General features: G+C 42.9%; 1 protein-coding gene across 1 annotated transcript; it reads left to right on the top strand.

Moving 5' to 3' along the window:
• Window positions 1-11,231: 11,231 nt before the first annotated feature.
• LOC150039092 (sperm motility kinase Z-like) lies at window positions 11,232-12,089 on the top strand. Its single transcript, XM_090328017.1, has one exon. It carries the CDS (start codon window positions 11,232-11,234, stop codon window positions 12,087-12,089), a length of 858 nt encoding a protein of 285 aa, XP_090184143.1.
• Window positions 12,090-21,107: the final 9,018 nt, after the last annotated feature.

The following is a 21,107-nucleotide window of genomic DNA, read 5'->3' on the forward strand; positions in this document are numbered from 1 at the left end:
AAACGCCTCACCGTGACGGGTCCCGGGATGCTGCTGACTTCTCTGTGAACTGTGTTGTGGTGCGCATTTTTCCGCTGCTTCTGCTGGATCTGCTGACATTTTAAGGACCAGTATTTTTTGGTGTAAGGTTCAGTTTTGAGCCCGAGTGACTTCATCCTAGCTGGAGTAACTCCATCTGGTCTGAACGACCAATTTGTTATGGATGCAAAAGTACAACTACACCTTGTTCAAAAACATGAAACCCAAAGCAAGACTATGGATAAAGTTCAATGCGAACTGAGCATGAAGACACTGAAAACGACTTGCAAACAGTCCCCTAAGCCAGTCCATTTGCAAGCACAATGTTCAGTCACAAGGGTGGGACAGGCCAGGTGGAGACATCCAGTCAGCAAAAGTCAGGTAGATTCATCCCCAAGCCCCCCCCCACCCCTTGCCACCAACCTCGACTGGACTTCAAGTTCCTTCTTTTCCCGAGATTAGAAATGTCATGACTGGGATTCAAGTAAAATGGGTCCCTTACTTAGCAATGAACCAATTCTCAGTGCATCCCACCTGCTCATACACTAGAGAGTGGTAACTGCTTCAGCTTGAGCATTTTTGCTCACTGAAAGGACAAGGCACCACAAGCCCATCCCAACTGCAAGCAGGCACATGTGTGTGGATTTTAGGAGTGGGCCCATCAGCCAATCATAAGGAGAAGGCATGGCAGGAGGGGCTGAATCAGAATAAAAGCTGGATTGGAAGGGAAGAATGACCACTTGACAGCTACTACTAAGGAGGAAACATCGTTTCCTGCTGATTCCAGGAGGGGTACTGCAGGAGCTCCTTTCTCCTGGAGCATTGGTTACTGTGGTCCTGAATTTGTAAGGTGAGTGTTTCTTGCATCCCTTGGAAAATTTTATAAGGCTGCTCCATGCTTCCACCTGTCATTCAACAGCTCTGCAGTTGCCATTATTCCTTCCACACTCGAGAGGAATGGACCCAGGTTAAAAAAAGATGATTCCTAGGCCCTTTGTTTTTTCTCTCTTTTTCTTTGCTTCTTTCTCCTGACCTCTGGGGCTGGGTTTCAGGCTTGAGGAATTCCAGAGTTCCCCTGAATCGCGTGGGAAAAGGTTAGGATGCTAGCGAAAGGTATTGTCTTCCTTCTCCCACATAGAGAACGCTACTCTGAGGGATCACAAGCAGTGATTTTACCCCCTTCCACGTGTTGTGGAGCTCTGCCCTCCCAGTGGGATTTCCACTGGTCCCTTTGGTGACCACTTTTGGGCTCACCCTTGGGAATTTTGTCCGCTCCATTCTTCCAAAGCTCAAGAAAGGTAGGAAAGAAGCAAGAGGCTTGGATTATGCTCCTTTTGCCCTTGTGAATTCTAAAATGTCTTTGTGGCCTCCTCTCCCCGGAGGTTCCCCCGGGTCACCTGGGAAAGATCCAAACCTTGCGAAGGATATGTCTCCTCTCCAGCCAGCCCTGGCTCCTAGAGAGCACATCCTTCTGAGCTGGGAGCCACCTCGCACAGTTGGTGCCGGCCTCAAGAACACAGGCAATGCTTGCTACATGAATGCCACTCTGCAGTGTCTGACTCACACAGGCCCACTTGCCAGCCACATGCTGGCCCTTAGACCTCCCAGATGGCTTGCCAGAAGACAACCTGCATAATGTGTGTGATGCAAACTCACCTGGAAAGGGCTTTCCAGCACTCTGGGGCCATCATTCAGCCCTTCTGTGCCCTCGGAGCTGGCTTCCACGTGCACAAGCAGGAAGATGCCCATGAGTTTCTCATGTTCATCTTGGAGTCCATGGAGAAATCGCATCAGTCTTGTGGTATGGGCTTGGACCTTGCTGGTCAGGAGCCTGCCCTCATCCGGGAAATCTTTGGAGGGTCCTGGAGGTCCCAAATCACGTGTTTCCAGTGCCAGAGCACTTCAGACAATTTTGACCCTTATCTGGACATCACGCTGGATATCGCGGGAGCTCAGAGTGGAGCAGGCTTTGGCCAGACTCGTCGAGCTGGAAGAGCTGGCCGGGGAAGATGCCTATCACTGTGGGGTTTGTCTGCACAAAGTGTATGCTTTCAAGACCTTGATTCTGCACAGTGACTCCAAGGTCCTCATCCTCGTCCTGAGAAGATTTTCTCCTTTGACGGGGGACAAAGTGGATGGGCTAGTGGGGTTTCCTCAGAGTCTTGATCTGCAGGCATACATGTCTCAGCTAAGGGAGGAACCGCTTGTGTACGACCTGTATGCCGTGCTGGTTCATGCTGGGTGAAGCAGTCAGAGTGGACGTTATTTCTCTTACATCAAAGCTGGGAATGGCCAGTGGTATAAAATGGATGATGCAAGGTTAGCACCTGTGCTGTTTCCTCGGTGTAGTGTCAGCGAGCCAACGTCCTCTTTTATAGCCAAAAGGACAGTAACCAGAAGGGAAATGGTGAGCCCTGTGGCCTTGTGGGGACCCAACGGCTCCCAAGACCCTTGGAAAGCAGAGAAGCACCCACCATCTTCATCTGAAAAAGCGAGGTTGTCGAGTCACTAGCACATGTGGCAAATACAGCACTGAAAGAAATCTCCCTAGACCAGTGAAAGGTCTTCAGGGACCAACACCGGCCAAAGACTCAGCTCAATCTGAGGAAAATAGAGTTCACACAGGATCCCAATCTAGTCCTGATTCACCCATCCAAACACAGGGATCACGGGAGAGAAAACCGTTCTGAGAAGGAAGATTCTTTACCCCCAAAGGGTTGCCAGAATACACAGGTCAGCTGTCCAGAAATTCTGGCCAATTTCTTCGTGAGGACTCTGGAGCTCGATCGAAAAAGGGAAGGATAATTATTGCTCTGTAATAGAGTCTAAGGTTTGGTATTGAAATTCCTCCTGTGCTGTTCTTTCTGCTAAGAAGTGTTTTTGCTATACGGGGTCTTTTATTATTCCATATGAACTTTTGAATTGCCTCTTCTATTTCTTTAAAGAATAACATTGGGATATTGATAGGTATTGCGTTGAATTTGTAGATAGCCCTTGGCAAGATGGTCATTTTCACGAGGTTGATTTTGTTTCCAATCCAGGAGCATGGGAGGTTTTTCCATTTCCTTAGTTCTGCTTTAATTTCCTTTTTCAGGGTTTTAAAGTTTTCATCAAAATGGTACTTTACATTCTTAGTTAAGCTAATTCCTAGGTACTTTATTTTCTTTGAGGCTATTGCGAAAGGAGTTTCTTTCCTGATTGTTCCCTCGTTACTATCACTGTTGCGTAAAGGAAGGCAGTTGATTTTTGAGGGTTAATTTTATAGCCTGCTACACTTCCAAAGTTTTGAATCAGCTCAAGGAGCTTGGGAGTAGAGTCTATAGGATTCTTTAAATACAGAATCATGTCATCTTCAAAGAGGGATTGTTTTACTTCCTCTTTCCCTACTTGGATCCCCTTTATGCTTGCTTCTTGCCTTATTGCATTGGCTAGGAATTCTAATACTATGTTAAAGAGGAGTGGAGAGAGTGGGCATCCTTGTCTCGTTCCTGATTTTAGAGGGAATGGCCTTAGCTTTTTGCCATTAAGTATAATACTAGCTGTGGGTTTGTGATACACAGCCTTTATTATATTGAGGAATGTTCCTTGGATTCTTAGTTTCTCCAGAGCTTTTAACATAAAGGGGTGTTGGATCTTGTCAAGTACCTTTTCCGCATCTATTGAGACAATCATGTGATTTTTGTCCTTGCTCCTGTTGATGTGTTGAATTATATTAATTGATTTGCATATATTCAACCAGCTTTGCCTCCCTGTGATGAATCCTGTTTGATCATAGTGGATAATTTCTGTGATAAGTTGTTATAGACGGTTGGCCAGTATTTTGTTCAGAAGTTTTGCATCGATGTTCATCAAAGAAATAGGTCTGTAGTTCTCTTTCTTTGATGAATCTCTGCCTGGTTTGGGGATGAGGGTTATACTGGCTTCATAGAATGAGTTTGGTAAAGAACCTTCATTTTCAATTTCGTTAAAGAGCTTGAGGAATACTGGTGTGAGTTCTGCTTTGAAGATCTTATAGAATTCAGCTGTGAATCCATCTGGCCCTGGACTTTTCTTAGGTGGAAGGTCTCTTATTGCCATTTCTATTTCAGTGCTTGAAATAGGCCTGTTTAGTTGGGTTAGTTCTTCTTGGTTCAGTGTGGGTATGTTAATATTGGCTAGGAATTCATCCATTTCTTCTAGATTCTCAAATTTGTTGGCATAAAGGTTTGAGAAGTATTCCCTCATGATACTCTGGATCTTGGTAATTTCCGTTGTGATATTACCATTTTCGTCTGGCACAAGAACACGCCTGAGGACCAATGGAATAGAACTGAGGACCCAGATATTAAACCACAGACCTATGGCCACCTAATCTTTGAGAAGGGAGCCAGAAAGATAGAATGGAAGAAAAATAGCCTCTTCAACAAGTTGTGCTGGCAGAACTGGTTAAGCACCTGCAGAAAACTAAAGTTGGATCCTTCTTTATCACCCTGCACTAGAATTAACTCCAAATGGATCAAAGACCTTGAGGTAAGAGCTGACACACTGAAAACTTTACAAGAAGGAATAGGAGATACACTAGGCCACCTTGGCACAGGTCGAAACTTTCTTAATAAGGACCAAGAATCACAACAAATCAGAGAAAGGCTGGATAAATAGGACTGCATTAAACTTCAGAGCTTTTGTATGGCAAAGGACATAGCTAGTAAATTAAATAGGAAGCCTACAGAGTGGGAGAAGATCTTCACCAACCATACAACAGACAAAGGCCTCATATCTAAAATATATCAACAACTTAAAAAATTAAATCACTCCAAATCTAATCTCCAAAGTAACACCCATCCCATTAAAAATGGGCCAAATACTTAAAGAGAGTCTTCTCTGAAGAAGAAACAAAAATGGCCTATAGACACATGAAGAAATGCTCAACATCTCTGGTCATAAAAGAAATGCAAATCAAAACAACTCTAAGATTCCACCTCACTCCAGTTAGAATGGCCAGGATCAGGAAAACTAATAACAACAGATGCTGGAGGGGATGTGGCCAGGAGGGATCACTACTACAGTGTTGGTGGGAGTGCAAACTCATTCAACCACTATGGAAAGCAGTATGGCAGTGCCTCAAAAGGCTAAACATAGAGCTTCCCTATGACCCAGCAATTCCACTACTTGGCATTTACCCAACCATCCAAAATCTAGGGCATACTAAATCCAGTAGCACATCAATGTTCATTGCAGCATCATTCACCATAGCCAACATATGGAACCAACCTAGATGTCCCTCAGTTTATGAATGGATTCACAAGATGTGGTATTTCTACACAATGGAATTCTATGCTGCTGTCAGAAAAAACGACATCGCCCCATTTGTTAGGAAATGGAAATACTTAGAAAAAATGATATTAAATGAAGTAAGCCAGACTCAAAGGAAGTTACCCTCAATGGTTTCCCTCATTCATCATAACCTGTAGAAACCTTGGGCTCTACTAGCAGAGATTTGCAATAGAGCAAAATCTTGATACATAAGGCCATATAGTATGAAGCTAATTGAGTGGATCTCTAGGATATTGAAACAAAAGCCATATAATGAATGATTGCTGTACTTAATGTGCTATATTATCTCATCTCTTTTGCTGTTCCTTTGTTATCTCATATTGACACAATATCTCACTTTGTTATCTGATATATTGGATACATTTGTATTTGGTATTTGAAATAGGACTGGGAAGGGGGGGGGGAAACCAAGAGGGGGTATGGGGGAGGGTAATGGGACCAAGACATGTGGAAGGGTATCAATGTATGTGAATTAATGCACCTTCTATCTGGCAAATATCATGTTACCCTTTTATTAAATACAATGAAAAAAAGAAATATAAAAATAAAAAAAAAGAAAGATAAAAAAAAGGGAAGGAACGGGCGAGGAAAGGCCTGTGTTTTGGTGCTCTCCTAACTTCGCCGGGTTCTTTCTCAGGTTTGTAATTTGGTGTTGGTCCTGTCTGTGGATCTTGAGGTTACACACTTTCCCGAGATGACCTCCAATGAGTGGGGAAGGATGTCAGCCAAAGATCCACTTCTAGGGCATTGCAGTCCGGAAGACAGAAGAATCCCATGAACCTGCCTGCCCGTGCTGGCTTGTATTTGTTGTTGTTGTTGTTCTGGGGAGAGGCGCTTGTGGGTTGGATAAAGGGACATGAACTCGGCCAGGGTGCTTTCCCTGAGCTCTTCTGCTAAAGACCACGGCCCTTGTCCCTGAGGCCTTCAGCTCAAGGCTACCTCCCTAGCTAGGTGCCAAGCCCCGCTTCCTGTTGTCTACTGATTATTTGGAGGTAATATTCCCAAGTCCTCTTGTTCCCAGCTGGCTTGGAACCTTGATCCTCTGATCTCGAGCTCCTGAGTAGGTGGTGTGGTAGGCTTGAGCCACCACGACCGGCCCATGCTGCCTTCGAAGGGCAATCCCCAAATCTGAACCTCCTGGGTAGCTTGGGTTTCAGAACTGAGACCCTGGGAGCTTGCTAAGATCTCCATTTAGGAGGTGCAACTGTCCCACGGGGAAGAGTAGGAAACTTACCAGATGGGAAGTAGACATAGGAAGGGCAATAAGGAAGTAGGAATTGGACTAAGGCAGCTCCATGTCTCTGTGAAAAGAATAGATGGAACACCAGTAAACTTATACATGTAAACGACGAAGCAATAAATTAAGGGGGAGGGAAATGGGAACAGAAATCTGAAAAGGGGTGCCAATGTGTGAGTTGTAATGCACCTACTATCTGGCTAATATAACTGTAACCCCTGTAGATATTTCAATTGAAAAATTCACTGAGATCATCATGTATGGACATTCATTTACTTCTCCAGAAAATAAAGTGTATGCCATGGAGAAGGAAACATACATAATGAAATTAGGTAGAAGTACTGGTGTTTCCCACAGGCCAATGGCATTGGAGCTGTTGGGAAACTTCTCAGAATGGTGTGCATGGACCCGGAGGGGAGATTTCCCTGTCTCCATTACTGGTATCAGAAGCTGTGAAAGTGATATGGGCCTCAATAGTGCCCTGAAAACTCCTCACCGTGACGGATCCTGGGATGCTGCTGACTTCTCTTTGAACTGTGTTGTGGTGTGCATTTTTCCGCTGCTTCTGCTGGATCTGCTGACATTTTAAGGACCAGTATTTTTTGGTGTAAGGTTCAGTGTTGAGCCCGAGCGACTTCATCCTAGCGGAGTAACTCCATCTGGTCTGAATGACCAATTTGTTATGGATGAAAAAGTACGAGCACACCTTGTTTAAAGACATGAAAACCAAAGCAAGACTATTGGATTAAGTTCAATGCGAACTGAGCGTGAGGACACCGAAAACGACTTTCAGACAGTCCCCCGAACCAGTCCATTTCCAAACAGAAGGCTCAGTTACAAGGTTGGGACAGGCCAGAGACGTGCAGTCAGCAGAAGTACATGTGTAACTGTGCTGTTTGTAACCAATAAGCCTCTAGCAAATGCGAAGCTGTAATAAACTTGAGGTTTGTGGTTTTGCCCTATAGAACTTAGCCTGTGAGGATGGGAGGGGTCGCTCTCTCTTCACAGAGTTGGCCCTGACCCGTCAGTGACATTCTCCATGCTTGGTGTGAAATAAAACTTTGCTTAACTTTGGCTTTCTGTCAGTCTGGTTCCTTTGATCAAGGACCCCAGGTTTGGGGAACACCCCAACAGATAACATCTCTGTGATCTCACTCTCAGCAGTTCTCTGGAGTTTCTGGAGAAGAACCCTCTGCCACTGTGGGATAGAGAGGGCCAGGTCATATTCCAAAGTGACAAGATGGATCAAAAGTATTCTGCTGAGCTGATGCCTTCTGAAATGATGCCTCTTTCTGCAGCACTCTGGTCTATCAGTAAATCGCAACTGAATCAGTTCTTCAGACTCTTTATTCCCTATGGAGTTACAAGTCTGAGAACTACCTGGTCATTGAATTTCCTGGGTACATCTCCTGGTGTGTTTTGATATTTAGGGAGATCCTTATCATGTTTTTATGTGTGAATGCGGATTCTCTTCCAACTTCTAAAGAATGGGAAGATGACCTGGCTTGGTTGGGCCCAGTGGATCACCCTTGTAATCCCAGCTAGTCAGGAGGCTGAGATGTGAGGATTGCAGTTCCAAAGGCAGACCTGGGGGCTGGGAGGATAGCCTACTGGTAGAGTGCTTTCCTGGCCTGCAGGAAGCCCTGGGGCCATTCCTTGTCAGAAAGGGCTGGAAGTGATGCTGTGGCTCAAGTAGCAAAGTGCTAGCTTTGAGCAAACACAGTCCAAGAATCATGCCATTGAAGAAGAAGAAGAAGAAGAAGAAGAAGAAGAAGAAGAAGAAGAAGAAGAAGAAGAAGAAGAAGAAAAAAAAGGGGGGGGGAAGAAGAGGAGGAATAAGAAATATTTCATGTAGATTCATCCCCTCCCCCCCATCCCCAACCTCAACTGGTCTTCAAGTTCCTCCTTTTCCCGAGATTAGAAATGTCATGACTGGGATTCAAGTAAAATGGGTCCGTTACTTAGCAATAAACTAATTCTCAGTGCATCCCATCTGCTCATACACTAGAGAGCGGAAACAGCTTCAGCTTGAGCATTTCTGCTCACTGAAAGGACAAGGCACCACAAGCCCATCCCAACTGCAAGCAGGCACAGGTGTGTGGATTTTAGGTTGGGGCCCATCAGCCAATCATAAGGAGAAGGAATGGCAGGAGGGGCTGAATCAGAATAAAAAGCTGGATTGGAAGGGAAGAATGACCACTTGGTAGCTAGTGCTAAGGAGGAAACATCGTTTCCTGCTGATTCCCGGAGGGGTACTTGAGGACCTCCTTTCTCCTGGAGCTTTGGTTACTGTGGGCCTGAATTTGGAAGGTGAGTGTTGCTTGCATCCCTTGGAAAATTTATGAGGCTGCTCCGTGCTTCCACCTGTCATTGAACAACTCTGCAGCTGACATTATTTCTTCTGCACTGGAGAGGAATTGACCCAGGTAAAAAAAAATTTCCTAGGCCCTTTGTTTTGCACTGTTCTTGGCACCATATCCTCAAACTAATAAAACCTGTGTTTTCAAGCATGCTAGGTAATCACTCTTCCACTAGTCAAAAGTCCTTTCCCCAGTTATTGATTTTTTAAAGTGAAGTTCCAGCTTTCAAACAAAGAGATTGTATTTCAACAGGTCCCTCTTTCTAGGTAGACATCTGGCACTTATGCCCCCTATTCTAGACGTTCTCTGTTAATTTCAATGTTTCATCCAAGTATCTCTGGATTTCAAAGGAAGAATCTTTTGGGAAATCCTGTTTTCTTTTATCTCACAGATGATAGTAAATTCTAGTGGGAGTGGATACGGACCAGATCTTGCTCATATATACACCAGCAATTGAAGTGTGTGAGATGGAGCAGGACCCTTTGACCCAGTGCAGGAAATCCTACATAAAATGAAAAAAATGTAAATGCAAAGATGCAAATCCACAGAAGGTAGAGAGAAGCAGCTTCCCCTGGCTTCATTCCTGACTTTCCCTTCCTCACCCCTCCTCCATGACTGAATCTTTCTTGGCCTTGTTTGTCACTGTGTATCTTTTTCTTGCAACACTCAGATACAAATTTGAAGTTTGTCTTCCTGTCAGAATTTGTTTTGTGATTTTTCTATGATATTCTTAGTGTTTTAATTTTATTTTTATTTATTTATTTCAATTTTTGTGGGTTATGGGAGTTGAACTTTGCCTGGTCGATGTCCCTCAGCTCTTTAGCTCAAGGCTACCACCCTACCTCTGTGCCTTGGCTTTATCCAGGAACTATTTAGCTGAAGGCTACCATCCTACCCTGGAGCCAAGCCCCACTTCCCGTTTTCTCGAGATTAATTGGCTTTCAGCCTTATGCTCAGATCTCAGCCTCCTGTGTAGCTAGCATTACATACATGAGCCACCACCCAGCAAGCCTATTTTTCTTTTTTTGAGTGTCTGGGGCTTGAAATCAGGGCCTGAACACTGTCCTTGGTATTCCCCAAGGCACATGAGCCACAGCAAAACTTCCAGCTTTTTCTATGTATGTGGTACCGAGAAATGAAACCTGGCTCTTCGTGCATGGTAGCAAGCATTCTACCACTATTCCAAACTCTTGGTCCAAGCCTTTTAATTTTAAATTATTCCCTCAACTTATGAAAAACATTTCGAGTTTTTAAAAATAATCAGTAAAGGGCCGGGAGTTTGGCCTAGTGGTAAAGTGCTTGCCTAGCATGCACGAAGACCCGGGTTCAATTCTTCAGTACCACATATGTAGCAAAAAGCCAAAGGTGGTGCTTTGGCTCAAGTCGTAGAGACCTAGCCTTGAGAAACTCCAGGGACAGTGCTCAGGCCGTTAGCCCAAGCCCAGGACTGGCAAAAAAATAATAATAATCAGTAAAATAATATGGTACCAAACCTGACACATCAATTTTTTTTAAATCTAGATGCCACTCTGGTAGCTTTTGCCACTCCCATGTGTTCCAGAGATCATTGTGATCCACCATGTTTTCAGAGATTGTGGGAGCATGTCCCAGAAGGCTGAGGTCTTGCAGAAGCAGATCCTAGGATGTCATGATCCTGGAGAAGGAAGGAGGGACTTGTCCAGTCCTCATGGTTCCCAAAATGCTGCCATGAGGGTGCCCATAGGGTCCACTTGAAGTGTTTTAAAACATTCCTACCAACTAGATCCTCAATGGTTCTATGACAGGCTATGACTGGTCCATTCAATCCTGGTGACACGAGGCCTGGCTGTGATTGGTCCATTCTTCCATGATGCCATTAGGCCTCACTGTGATTGGGCCATTTCCTCACCGACTTCACATGCCATTGTGAGGTGCCTGGAGGGGTTACAGAAGGCTGTTAGTTGCTCTCCATTTTCAGTTAAAGTGCTGAGAGAGCTATTTTACAGGGCTGCAGTAAATCAGATCTACATTGATGCTTTTATTGGTGGGTGGGGGAGGAAGGGAAGCTTTGGGTTGTGTGGGTTTGGGGATTTCCATTAGTCTGTGGCTTAGATTGTGCTAATTTAAGATATGCTACCACTGAATTGATTAGCTAAACTTCGTTAAGATTTGATACCTACTCCATTGATGTATAAAATGGTTATATATATTAATATTTATATTTATTGTCATCTTAACTTAGCTAAGTATTCTTAAAATATACTAGCCACCATATTTTCTTGGCAGTTTGGTTGTGGCTGGCTATTTGCCATCCCATGAGAAAAATGGAGTCAACAGCCAGCAAATGCCCTACACTCTCCTCCGCAGAGGAGGACTTCCTTTCCAGTCAATACCACGTACAGCAGACCACTGGCACCTTTGGGCAGGTGAAGAAGGCCTATCACTCCCTCACAGACAATGAGGTCGCAGTGACAATCTTGGGGACAAAAGAGTACCCAATGCTGGTGGAAAATCAGGTGGATATTGTCAAGCCTCTGAATCACCCCCATGTGATTAGGGTGTATCAAGTGATCCAGGGAGAGGAACATGTCTACCTGGTGATGGGAATGGCCACCAAGGGAAACCTGCAGAGCTGGATCAAAGCATCATTCCGGGTTTATGAGAAGGAAGCAAGGAAGTTGCTGAAGCAGATGGGAAGTGAGATGCAGTACTTCCATTGGGATGGGATTACACACATGGACCTGAAGCCTGACAACATCCTTCTGGATGAACCCGGCAATGCCAAGGTCAATGACTTTGGGTTGAGCCTGAGGATTGCCCCAGTGCAGTTGATCACAGATCTTCGTGGTGCCTATGTGATCTGTACCCCTGAAATACACCTGAAACAAGCCTACTATGGCTTCAAGGTAGATGTCTTGAGTCTGGGCACCAACCTGTTGTTTGTGATTATGGGACAATTCCCATTTCAAGAGAGCACTTTCAACCAGCTCTGTAGAAATTTTGTCGAGGGCAGGTATGATGTACCACCACACCTGACTGCCAGAGGGCATCATGTCTTTGTCCCGCTCTTAATTTTAGACCCTCAGCAGAAGTCTGATGTGCAACAACTCATGGCACACACATGGTTTGATGAAATTGAGGAAGCCTCCTATATCCAGTTGAGCCCCTGCCCAAGCAGTTAACCCCAACTGTGGTAAGCAAGATGTGTTCAGTGTGGTACAGTGAATCGCAAATCCACACATCAGTTCTGCACAGATCCTTTGATGATGTGATGGCCACCTGTTTTTCATTAAAGATGGCCTGAAAGCAGAGAGAGTCAGCCCTGTGACAGCTCAATCCCTGGAGTGGCACTATGCCACTGTCCCAAACCCTTCCACCTTCCTGTTGGAGGAGAGAGGTAGGTTTCATTCAAGATTTCTTCTTTACCATTTCCCTCTCAGTATCTGCTGACCTGTAATATGAAGCAGACAGGCAGAAGCACCTCTTTGCCTGACATTTCCCTGTTTCCTGCTGAGGAGCCCCAGTCACTACCTCATGGCATATCATGAGTCAGTGGCTGCCTTCCAAGGTTCCTCCCTGCCACAGAGAGAAGAGGAGACATTTTGCCAAAGAGGTAAAACAAAATCCCTGCCCTCTTCACAGCCATAGAATGAGAATAAAGTCTTGAGTGATACCAAGAGTCAGGGCTGCAAGCAGCCTAAAATGAGGCCTAAGAGATATGCCTGGTATGGCTATAAGGAGCTGCCAGAGGAGGCTGTGCACAAAGTTCCTGCTGCTGAGCTCCCAGCATGCTCAACATGGACCTCTGGCTGCTCTTGCTTTGGACCTGGACACAGCACCTCAGAGGATGTTGTCCTTCCCTTGGAGCTGACACCGCATGATGGTAGAGCCTCTAGCTCAGAAGAAAATGAGGCAGGAAGGGAGGACTGAGTAGAATGATGGCTGCGTTGAGGAGATTGTGCTGCTGTGTGCCGACCCAGTAAAGGCAGTTCCAGAGATGGCATTGAAGAGCCCTGAAAGACACCAAACCCACTGAGAGCCAGGAGCATTGTCACTGATACAGGGAAGCTTCTCACCCACCCATCTGCTCACAGAACAACCCCAGCCAGGGGCTTTGTAACACCAGGATCTTGCAAGAGAGAAAGTGAGAGCCCTGAAAGACACCAAGGCCACAGAGAGCTGGAAGCCCTGTCACTGACACAGGGAAGCTTCTCACCCATCCATGTGGTCACACCAGAACCACCCCAGCCAGAGGCTTTGTAACACCAGGGGCATGCAAGAGAGAAGGAGCTTGAGTCTCTGGCACTGTGACTCCAATAGAAAGATCAGTGCTCAGGTAATCACAAATTATACTGCCTGAAAACACAACTGATTTTCTTTGGAAAAACAGAGTGAATGTTCTCCAAAGAAAAAAACATGATCAATCATGACAAGAAAATAATGAAGCCAAACTGTCTGTGGGTGTCTGGCAGTGCTGTCCTCTCTGTATGCTCCATTCCTTGGCACACTTAGGAATAGTTTAGAGGTACTTGTGCTCCCTTTTTAAAATGTAGCTAGGTGACTGAATCTTTTAAGCTTGAATTTCATTTTAATTCAAAGTTTAATTATAGAATGTAGAAAAATCCATATTTTCTTCATGATAAATATCTGTGAGGTCTATCAGTGCTGGTTAAGACTCTGAATTCTGTGAGCTCCTCCTGTGAGAGAAAGCTCCTCAACAATGATTTCCACTTCCTATGCCCAAGCCCCCATCCCCACGACATGACTATTCCCAGACACAAGGGAAATAAGGCAAATACTGCACAGTCCATCAGTTCTCCCAGGGCTGCACAGCCACAGGCATCAGAGAATGAAGATCATCTCAACATTGACTGTGAATTTTCCGTTCTAAATTACTGACAACTCTGATAGACAGGGCTTTCTGTAGGTTGGGGTAAGATTTGGTTGAGGTTAGCATGATATTTTGACCTTTATTTTCAAAAAAATTATATTTTTCTCGTGTCTTATTAAACAACTGTTTTTCAACTTCTATATTTCATTTTAAAATCATCTTAACTGTTTTCAAAACTCTTCTCTCTCTCCCTCTGTTCTTTTATCTGTGTGGCTCTCTCTCTCTCTCTCTCTCTCTCTCTCTCTCTCTCTCTCTCTCTCTCTCTCTCTGTCTCATGGTTATAGACTTTGAAATTAGGTCTGGGGCACTGTCCCCTAGCTTTTCTGCTCAAGACTACTGATCCACCACTTGAGCTACAGCTCAATCTCCCTGGATTTTGTTGTTGTTGTTTCTTTTTTTCCCCACCCTGGGTGTGATTTATTGGTTATAAGTCTCATGGATACTCAGGGATTTTTCCCACCTGGGCTGGGTGAAAATTAATATCCACAACTCTCAGCCCTCTAAAAATCTAGAACTATAGATATAAGCATACATCACCCCGATAGGTTTAAGGTGTTTCTGTGGCTTTTCTCTTACAATCATTTTACAATCATTTTATTATTAATTGTTTTGATGGGGAAGAGGCTTGTTGATATTGAGGCTTGTTTTCAGTGCCTCCTCCTCCTGTTTCTTCCTCTTCTACAATCGTTTTATTCTTAATTGTTTTGATGGGGAAGAGGCTTGTTGATACTGAGGCTTGTATTCAGTGCCTCCTCCTCCTGTTTCTTCCTCCTTCCTTTTCTTCCATTACTTCTTCTCCTCCTCCTCCTCCTCCTGCTCCTCCTCCTCCTATTCCTTCTCCTCTTCTCAATTCTAACAGCTAAAATCCAAATTTTCAGTTTTCATGTGCATTTGGATGCTAATTCTGCTACCTGAAAGGATTGAACTCAGAAGGCACTGGCAAGTCTCCCTAGGCTCCCTAAGTTGGCATTTTTATTTTATTTTATTTTATTTTATTTTTTGCTCACCATGTTAGCCATCTTCATGCCTTGAGCCAAAGCTGAATTTCTGGCTTTCTTTTTTTTCTTGTACTGGTGGTCTGACCACATTTTTTAATCCCCCCCTCCCAATACTAACAGCCTCTTCATAAGCCACGAGGGATTTTCTGATTTTGGTTGGTTGTTTGGTTGTATTATTCTTAGGTTTGAACAGAAGGCATAATCAAGTGTCTAATATTTTCTTTCTCTCTTTCTTTCTCTCTTTCTTTCTCTCTCTTTTTTTCTTTCTTTCTTCTTTCTTTCTTTCTTTCTTTCTTTCTTTCTTTCTTTCTTTCTTTCTTTCTTTCTCTTTCATCCTGTAGGCTAGCATGTTCTACAGCCAGAGCAGCAAGTCAATTTCTGGTTCCCTGTGCCCTTTGTATTGGTTATGGAAGATAAGAATCTCATAGTGTCCCATGAGACTCTACAATTAACCACCAAACGGTCGGAAGTGGTAGGGCATGAGCAAAACACCACAAGTTCAAGCTCCAGGACTGGTATACAATGCAAGAAGTCTCATGGCTTTTCCTGTCCAGGATGGCTTAGAACTGTGATCCGCAGATTTCAGCGAGCTGAGCAGCTAGAATTTTTTTAGCTACAAGTCAACATTTATTTTTTGTTTTGTTTTGTTTTGCCCTTTGGTTTTTTTTCTACTGTTTTAAATCAGGGCTTTGCTACATCCACTCCAGTGGAGTCTGTGCAGCATGGAACAGAAAGAGCTTGAATGGCTGCCAGTCCTGAGGTTCGCACCAATGGTGATCAGGCCTCCTGGATGTCCCTGGCAGAGACCAGGACATATGAGTGGAATGCTCATAATGCTGGGTGCTGGGATTCTTTTATCACTCTTTTCATTTCTGATAGTTGATGGTGTGGCAGTAATATTCTGTGCCAGCTACTGGCCTAAACAATTGATTGAGCGACTAGATGTTCCAGGAACTAAAAGTGCATGCCCGGCTACTCTGGCGCAAGACACACCCACAACAGCCTTGATGACCTCAATGCATTCTATTAATAATAAGACAGAATTAGAAACTAAAAGGGAAAATATGATCTTTGAATTAGTAATAAATGTTAGTTTGCCTGAATATGCCTTTAATGCGTCTGCATTACTTGTGTAAATGTTGCAAGTACATAAGGAATCACATGGGAAAGGATTAGAAGGGTTAGAGCACCGTGGTGTACTCTAACTGAACAGCAACAATGGACTCTTAGGTTTAAGGTTTTACAATTCCTGGCACAGGGTAATAATTACTGACTCAGAAACAGAATCATAGGAAGAACTAGAATGGAACAAATGGTAAACAAAACTAATATTAATTAATGCCAAGGCGGATGACGCCTAACCACAATGTCTGACATATTAACCATAACTCCTTAGAAGGGAGGGAGAAAATTCTTTTCTACTCAGAAAAATGTACCCTGTAACCATTCTTAAACATGATTGTAATCTTTTGACCTTATGCCAACTGAAAGAAAGTGCTCCTACTTTGACTGTATATAATCTCACATTCAGCAAGTAAAACTTCGCAGCAGACTTCAAACCTCCCTTGCGTTTGTGTCTGTCTGTCATCGCCGAATCCATTCCTGACCTGTGAATCCAGACATGGTCTCCCCGCACTCCCGCTGAGTCGGTCTGGGGTAAGTGGCGCCCGAACAGGGACCTGACTGGACAGGTAACACTTTATCCTTTCTTTTCTCTTTTTTCCAAGGAGTGGATAGGCTCTCACCAAGGGAACTGCAATCCCGCCAGTAAACCAAGGGAGACTGGTGAAGGGTGAGTAAGATTAACCATGGGGCGATCAGGAACTAAAGGACAGAAACTTTTTGTTTCAGTTCTCAAGCACATGTTAAAAGAACGAGGTCTAAAAGTCTCGGGTGCTACAGGCAGAGAATTTTACACACTCTGCCAAGACCTCATTCGTCCTTTACAGAAAACAGGTTCATTGCAAGACTATATAAAAGCATGTGCTGACGCCTCCCCCGCAGTAGTGCAAGGAATGGCCTACGTGGCAGCTATGAAAGGTCAAACTTTTCAGTCATATGTCGAGCAGACATATGGGAGTGGAGGACCTAAGAAAGGGCCTCAACCTACTTGTTTTAAATGTGGAGAATCAGGACATATGAAAAAGGATTACTCTAACAAAAAACAGGGAGGAACATTCAAAAAGAATCTTCCAGGAATATGTCCCCAATGCCAGAGAGGAAGGCATTGGAAAAATGAATGTAAATCAAAATTCCACAAAGATGGAAGTAAAATAGAAGAAGAAGTCAAGGAATCAAAAAACTAGAAAGGGGGCAGCCTCTCAGCCTCGATACAAGAGAGGAAAAGGAGGGCAAAGCCAACAGTCAGGCCCTTAACCCAGAGGCTCCAGAATTCACAATACATAATTTGCCTAGAGCCAGTCCAGGAAGTGCAGGGTTAGATGTAGCGCTGGGCAAGGATGTAATCCTGTCTGTGGAAGATGTGGTTCAACTGGTGCCTACTTCGGTTCAAGGAACTCTACCCTCAGGAATTACAGGATTGTTACTGGGACGAAGTTCTAACTTTAAATTGGGGATTGAAGTGCTTCCTGGAGTAATTGATTCTGACTTTACTGGAGAAATTAAAATCATGGCTAAAAGTGTTAAAGGAACAGTAGTTCCTAAGAAAAGGACAAAGAATAGCACAATTGCTTTTACTTCCTTATTTAAAATTACCTAATCCAGAGTTGTCAAAGGAAAGAGGTAAGGCTCTTTTGGGTCAACTGACACAGTAGCTTGGGTTATGGAAATAGGAAAGGATAGGCCTTTTCTGTCGTAAAAATCAATGGAAAAACTTTTAAGGGTATTTTAGATACAGGAGCAAATAAGACTTGTATTGCAGGAAAAGATTGGCCTCAAGCTTGGCCAGTAATAAAAACTTCCTCTTCATTACAGGGATTGGGAATGGCTTCTAATGTAGCAAAAAGTGCAAAACTCCTATGATGGGAAGTGGATGGGAAAAAGGGAACCATCCATCCATATGTCATTCCCTCATTGCCCTTCTCCTTATGGGGAAGAGACATAATGACAGAATGAACGTTAAGCTATCTACAGATTAAGACATTGATGAACAGTATTTTTCACAGGGGCCATTGAGGCTACATTATTTGCAGATCAAATATCTTGGAAATCTGAAGAGCCTGTATGGCTTAATCAATGGCCCCTTACCATAGAAGCTATTGTTCAAAAACAGTTAAACTCAGGACATTTGGAGGAGACTACTAGTCCCTGGAATACTCCTATCTTTGCCATAAAAAAGAAATCTGGTAAATGGAGATTATTACAAGATTTAAGAGCAGTAAATGCAACCATGCATGACATGGGCACATTGCAACCAGGGTTGCCAAATCCAGTAACAATTCCAAAAGATTGGAAAATTACAGTCATAGATTTACAAGACTGCTTCTTTACAATAAAATTACATCTTGAGGATTGTAAGAGATTTGCACTTCAGTGTACCATCAGTAAATTTTATAAGACCCTACAAAAGATATCAATGGAAGGTGTTACCTCAAGGAATGAAAAATAGTCCTACGTTATGTCAAAAATTTGTGGCCAATGCTATTGAACCAGTAAGACAACAATTTCCTAATGTTTATCTAATTCATTATATGGATGATATTTAACTTGCAGCAAAAACTTATGGGAAATTACAGGAGTCTTTAATTTTATTATTAAAATCATTGCAGAATAATGGGCTAGTTGTCGCTCCTGACAAAATTCAATACCAGTTACCTATAAGATATCTAGGGCATGTTATTCATGAACAAAACATAATGTCACAAAAACTACAGATTCGCAGGGATTCTCTACTTACTCTAAATGACTTACAAAAGATTTTAGGAAATATCAATTGGAAAAGACCTCAGCTAAAGTTATCTACTGGAGAATTAAAGCCACTCTTTGAATTGTTACAGGGTAATGCTGCCCCTAATTCTCCTCGAACCCTTAATAAAGCAGCTGAAAAGGCATTGGCTATTACAGAGCAAAGACTGAGTACTTCCTTTGTTAAACAAATAGACTATAGCCAACCATGGGACTTAATTATAATAAGCACTGCTTACACCCCTACAGGATGTTTGTGGAAAAATGGAATTTTACACAAGTAATGCAGACGCATTAAAGGCATATTCAGGCAAACTAACATTTATTACTAATTCAAAGATCATATTTTCCCTTTTAGTTTCTAATTCTGTCTTATTATTAATAGAATGCATTGAGGTCATCAAGGCTGCTGTGGGTGTGTCTTGCGCCAGAGTAGCTGGGCATGCACTTTTGGTTCCTGGAACATCTAGTCGCTCAATCAATTGTTTAGGCCAGTAGCTGGCACAGAATATTACTGCCACACCATCAACTATCAGAAATGAAAAGAGTGATAAAAGAATCCCAGCACCCAGCATTATGAGCATTCCACGCATACGTCCCGGTCTCTGCCAGGGACCTCCAGGAGGCCTGATCACCATTGGTGCGAACCTCAGGACTGGCAGCCATTCAAGCTCTCTCTGCTCCATGCTGCACAGACTCAACTGGAGTGGGTGTAGCAGTTCCCGGTTTTTTATTTTTTTTAAGTGATATGCATAGAAGTCACGTTCAATGGTGTGCAGGGAAGTTAAAATAATTCTGAAGATAATAGGAAATATTAATAAAATGATGATTAGGACAGCAATACCTACACCAAGAAAAATAAAATATTGAATCCAATCCAAGGGATTCAAGCCTTTTAATGTGGAAGATAAAGTTGTGGAGAGAGTAGAAATGTCCCAGGACTCCAAGTGCTGTTGACTCATGGCTGTAATTTGCTGCTGCAAGGTAACCATATCATAGGTAAGATTTGTATCTTTCCAGACACCTAATAAATGTGCTTTAGTCTTATTCCAATCAGCAGAATCGTTGTATACTAAGGGAGTAACACATATAAATTTATAAGAAGGATGACATCTTCTGGACATTTGTGTCTTAATGTTAGTGATATTCTGTCCTATTTCTAATACCACCTCTTCTAAAGCATTTACTCTTTGTTCAAGCTTTAAATCTATTATACGTTGTTCATTAAGAAAAACTGAAACATTTTTATGAAAATCATTAACAAAGGAAGCAGTTTGCATTTCTTGTACTAAAGCCGTAGTAGAAAGAGCAAAAGATGTAATAATAGTTATTAGAGCCGAAATACCTAAAATTAAAGCAGCAACAAAACGTTTTGGACGTAACAATTCATTAACCGTCTGTAAGACTTGGAGTGCAGAATTATCATACCAAGTTTCATTACCCAAACTCACAGGCAATAAAACATAAGCAGGTCTTTTCACAATAATTACAGTGGACAGATCCTTATCAATACTTGAATTAATACAATTGGTTAAAACACATGAGCAGCAGTACACATAATAAGATTCCCCTAAACTGGTAATATTAGCAAAATTTTAATATCCTATAAGTAAGGCAAAAGGGTAGGCAACACATGCAGTGGCTGCTATGGGTGTAGCCACAGTCTGTTTTGGTTTTCTAAGAAGTAACATATTGGCAGAAGCAGGTAAACGATAAAGATCACTTTGTGGAAAAAGAAAGCCTAAAGAAGGATGTTTTAGGTACCATAAAGGAGATACCCATCCTGGAGTATACCAGCGTCTTATGGGTTCAGAACCCTGTGGTTCGTATCCATTAAACTTATTAGAAGAGATTTTTAAATAAGATTTGTAATCATAATTTGGTGATGAAACTGAGAAATCCCAAATCACTTGATTAGTACCTACTGGAATAAATTTTGTACCAGAATGAGGAAATCCACAAGAAAGCCAATGTAGCATTTGTTCTTCATCATTTTCCCAAAAAACATCAGGCTTAAACTTTTGCTGACAATGAGACAATAGAGAAGGGGGAGATTGTTCTTTAAAAAATGTTTCATTATAATTATAATAACCTAATGTTAGTATTTGAAGTTCCCATATGCGGTGCTTACCTCCTTTTTCTTTGCGAGAGGATTCAGGGATAGGTATAGCCTCCGGAGTGTCTGAAAGAAAAGTCCTGTAGTTGACAGGAAGATACCCATATGGAGCTATGCCTTTTAAAGCAAAACAAATAGGCAAAGTATCAAACCTCCCCTCATAATTGACGTAAGAGGAAGTAACATGGCCAAAATGAAAGGTTGGAGATCCCCCCAAGGTGTCAGAAACATTAGTCATAACCTTAATATATTCTGAGTTTCCCCAGCCGACTGGATGTAAAAGCGGAGGCTTTGGAATATAAGCCCAGTAACTTTTTGCTGAGGTCACCGG

Source organism: Megascapheus bottae, unplaced genomic scaffold (genome assembly GCF_031878675.1).
Source record: "Megascapheus bottae isolate mThoBot1 unplaced genomic scaffold, mThoBot2.hap1 HAP1_SCAFFOLD_149, whole genome shotgun sequence".
In the NCBI taxonomy this organism is placed as follows: domain Eukaryota; kingdom Metazoa; phylum Chordata; class Mammalia; order Rodentia; family Geomyidae; genus Megascapheus; species Megascapheus bottae.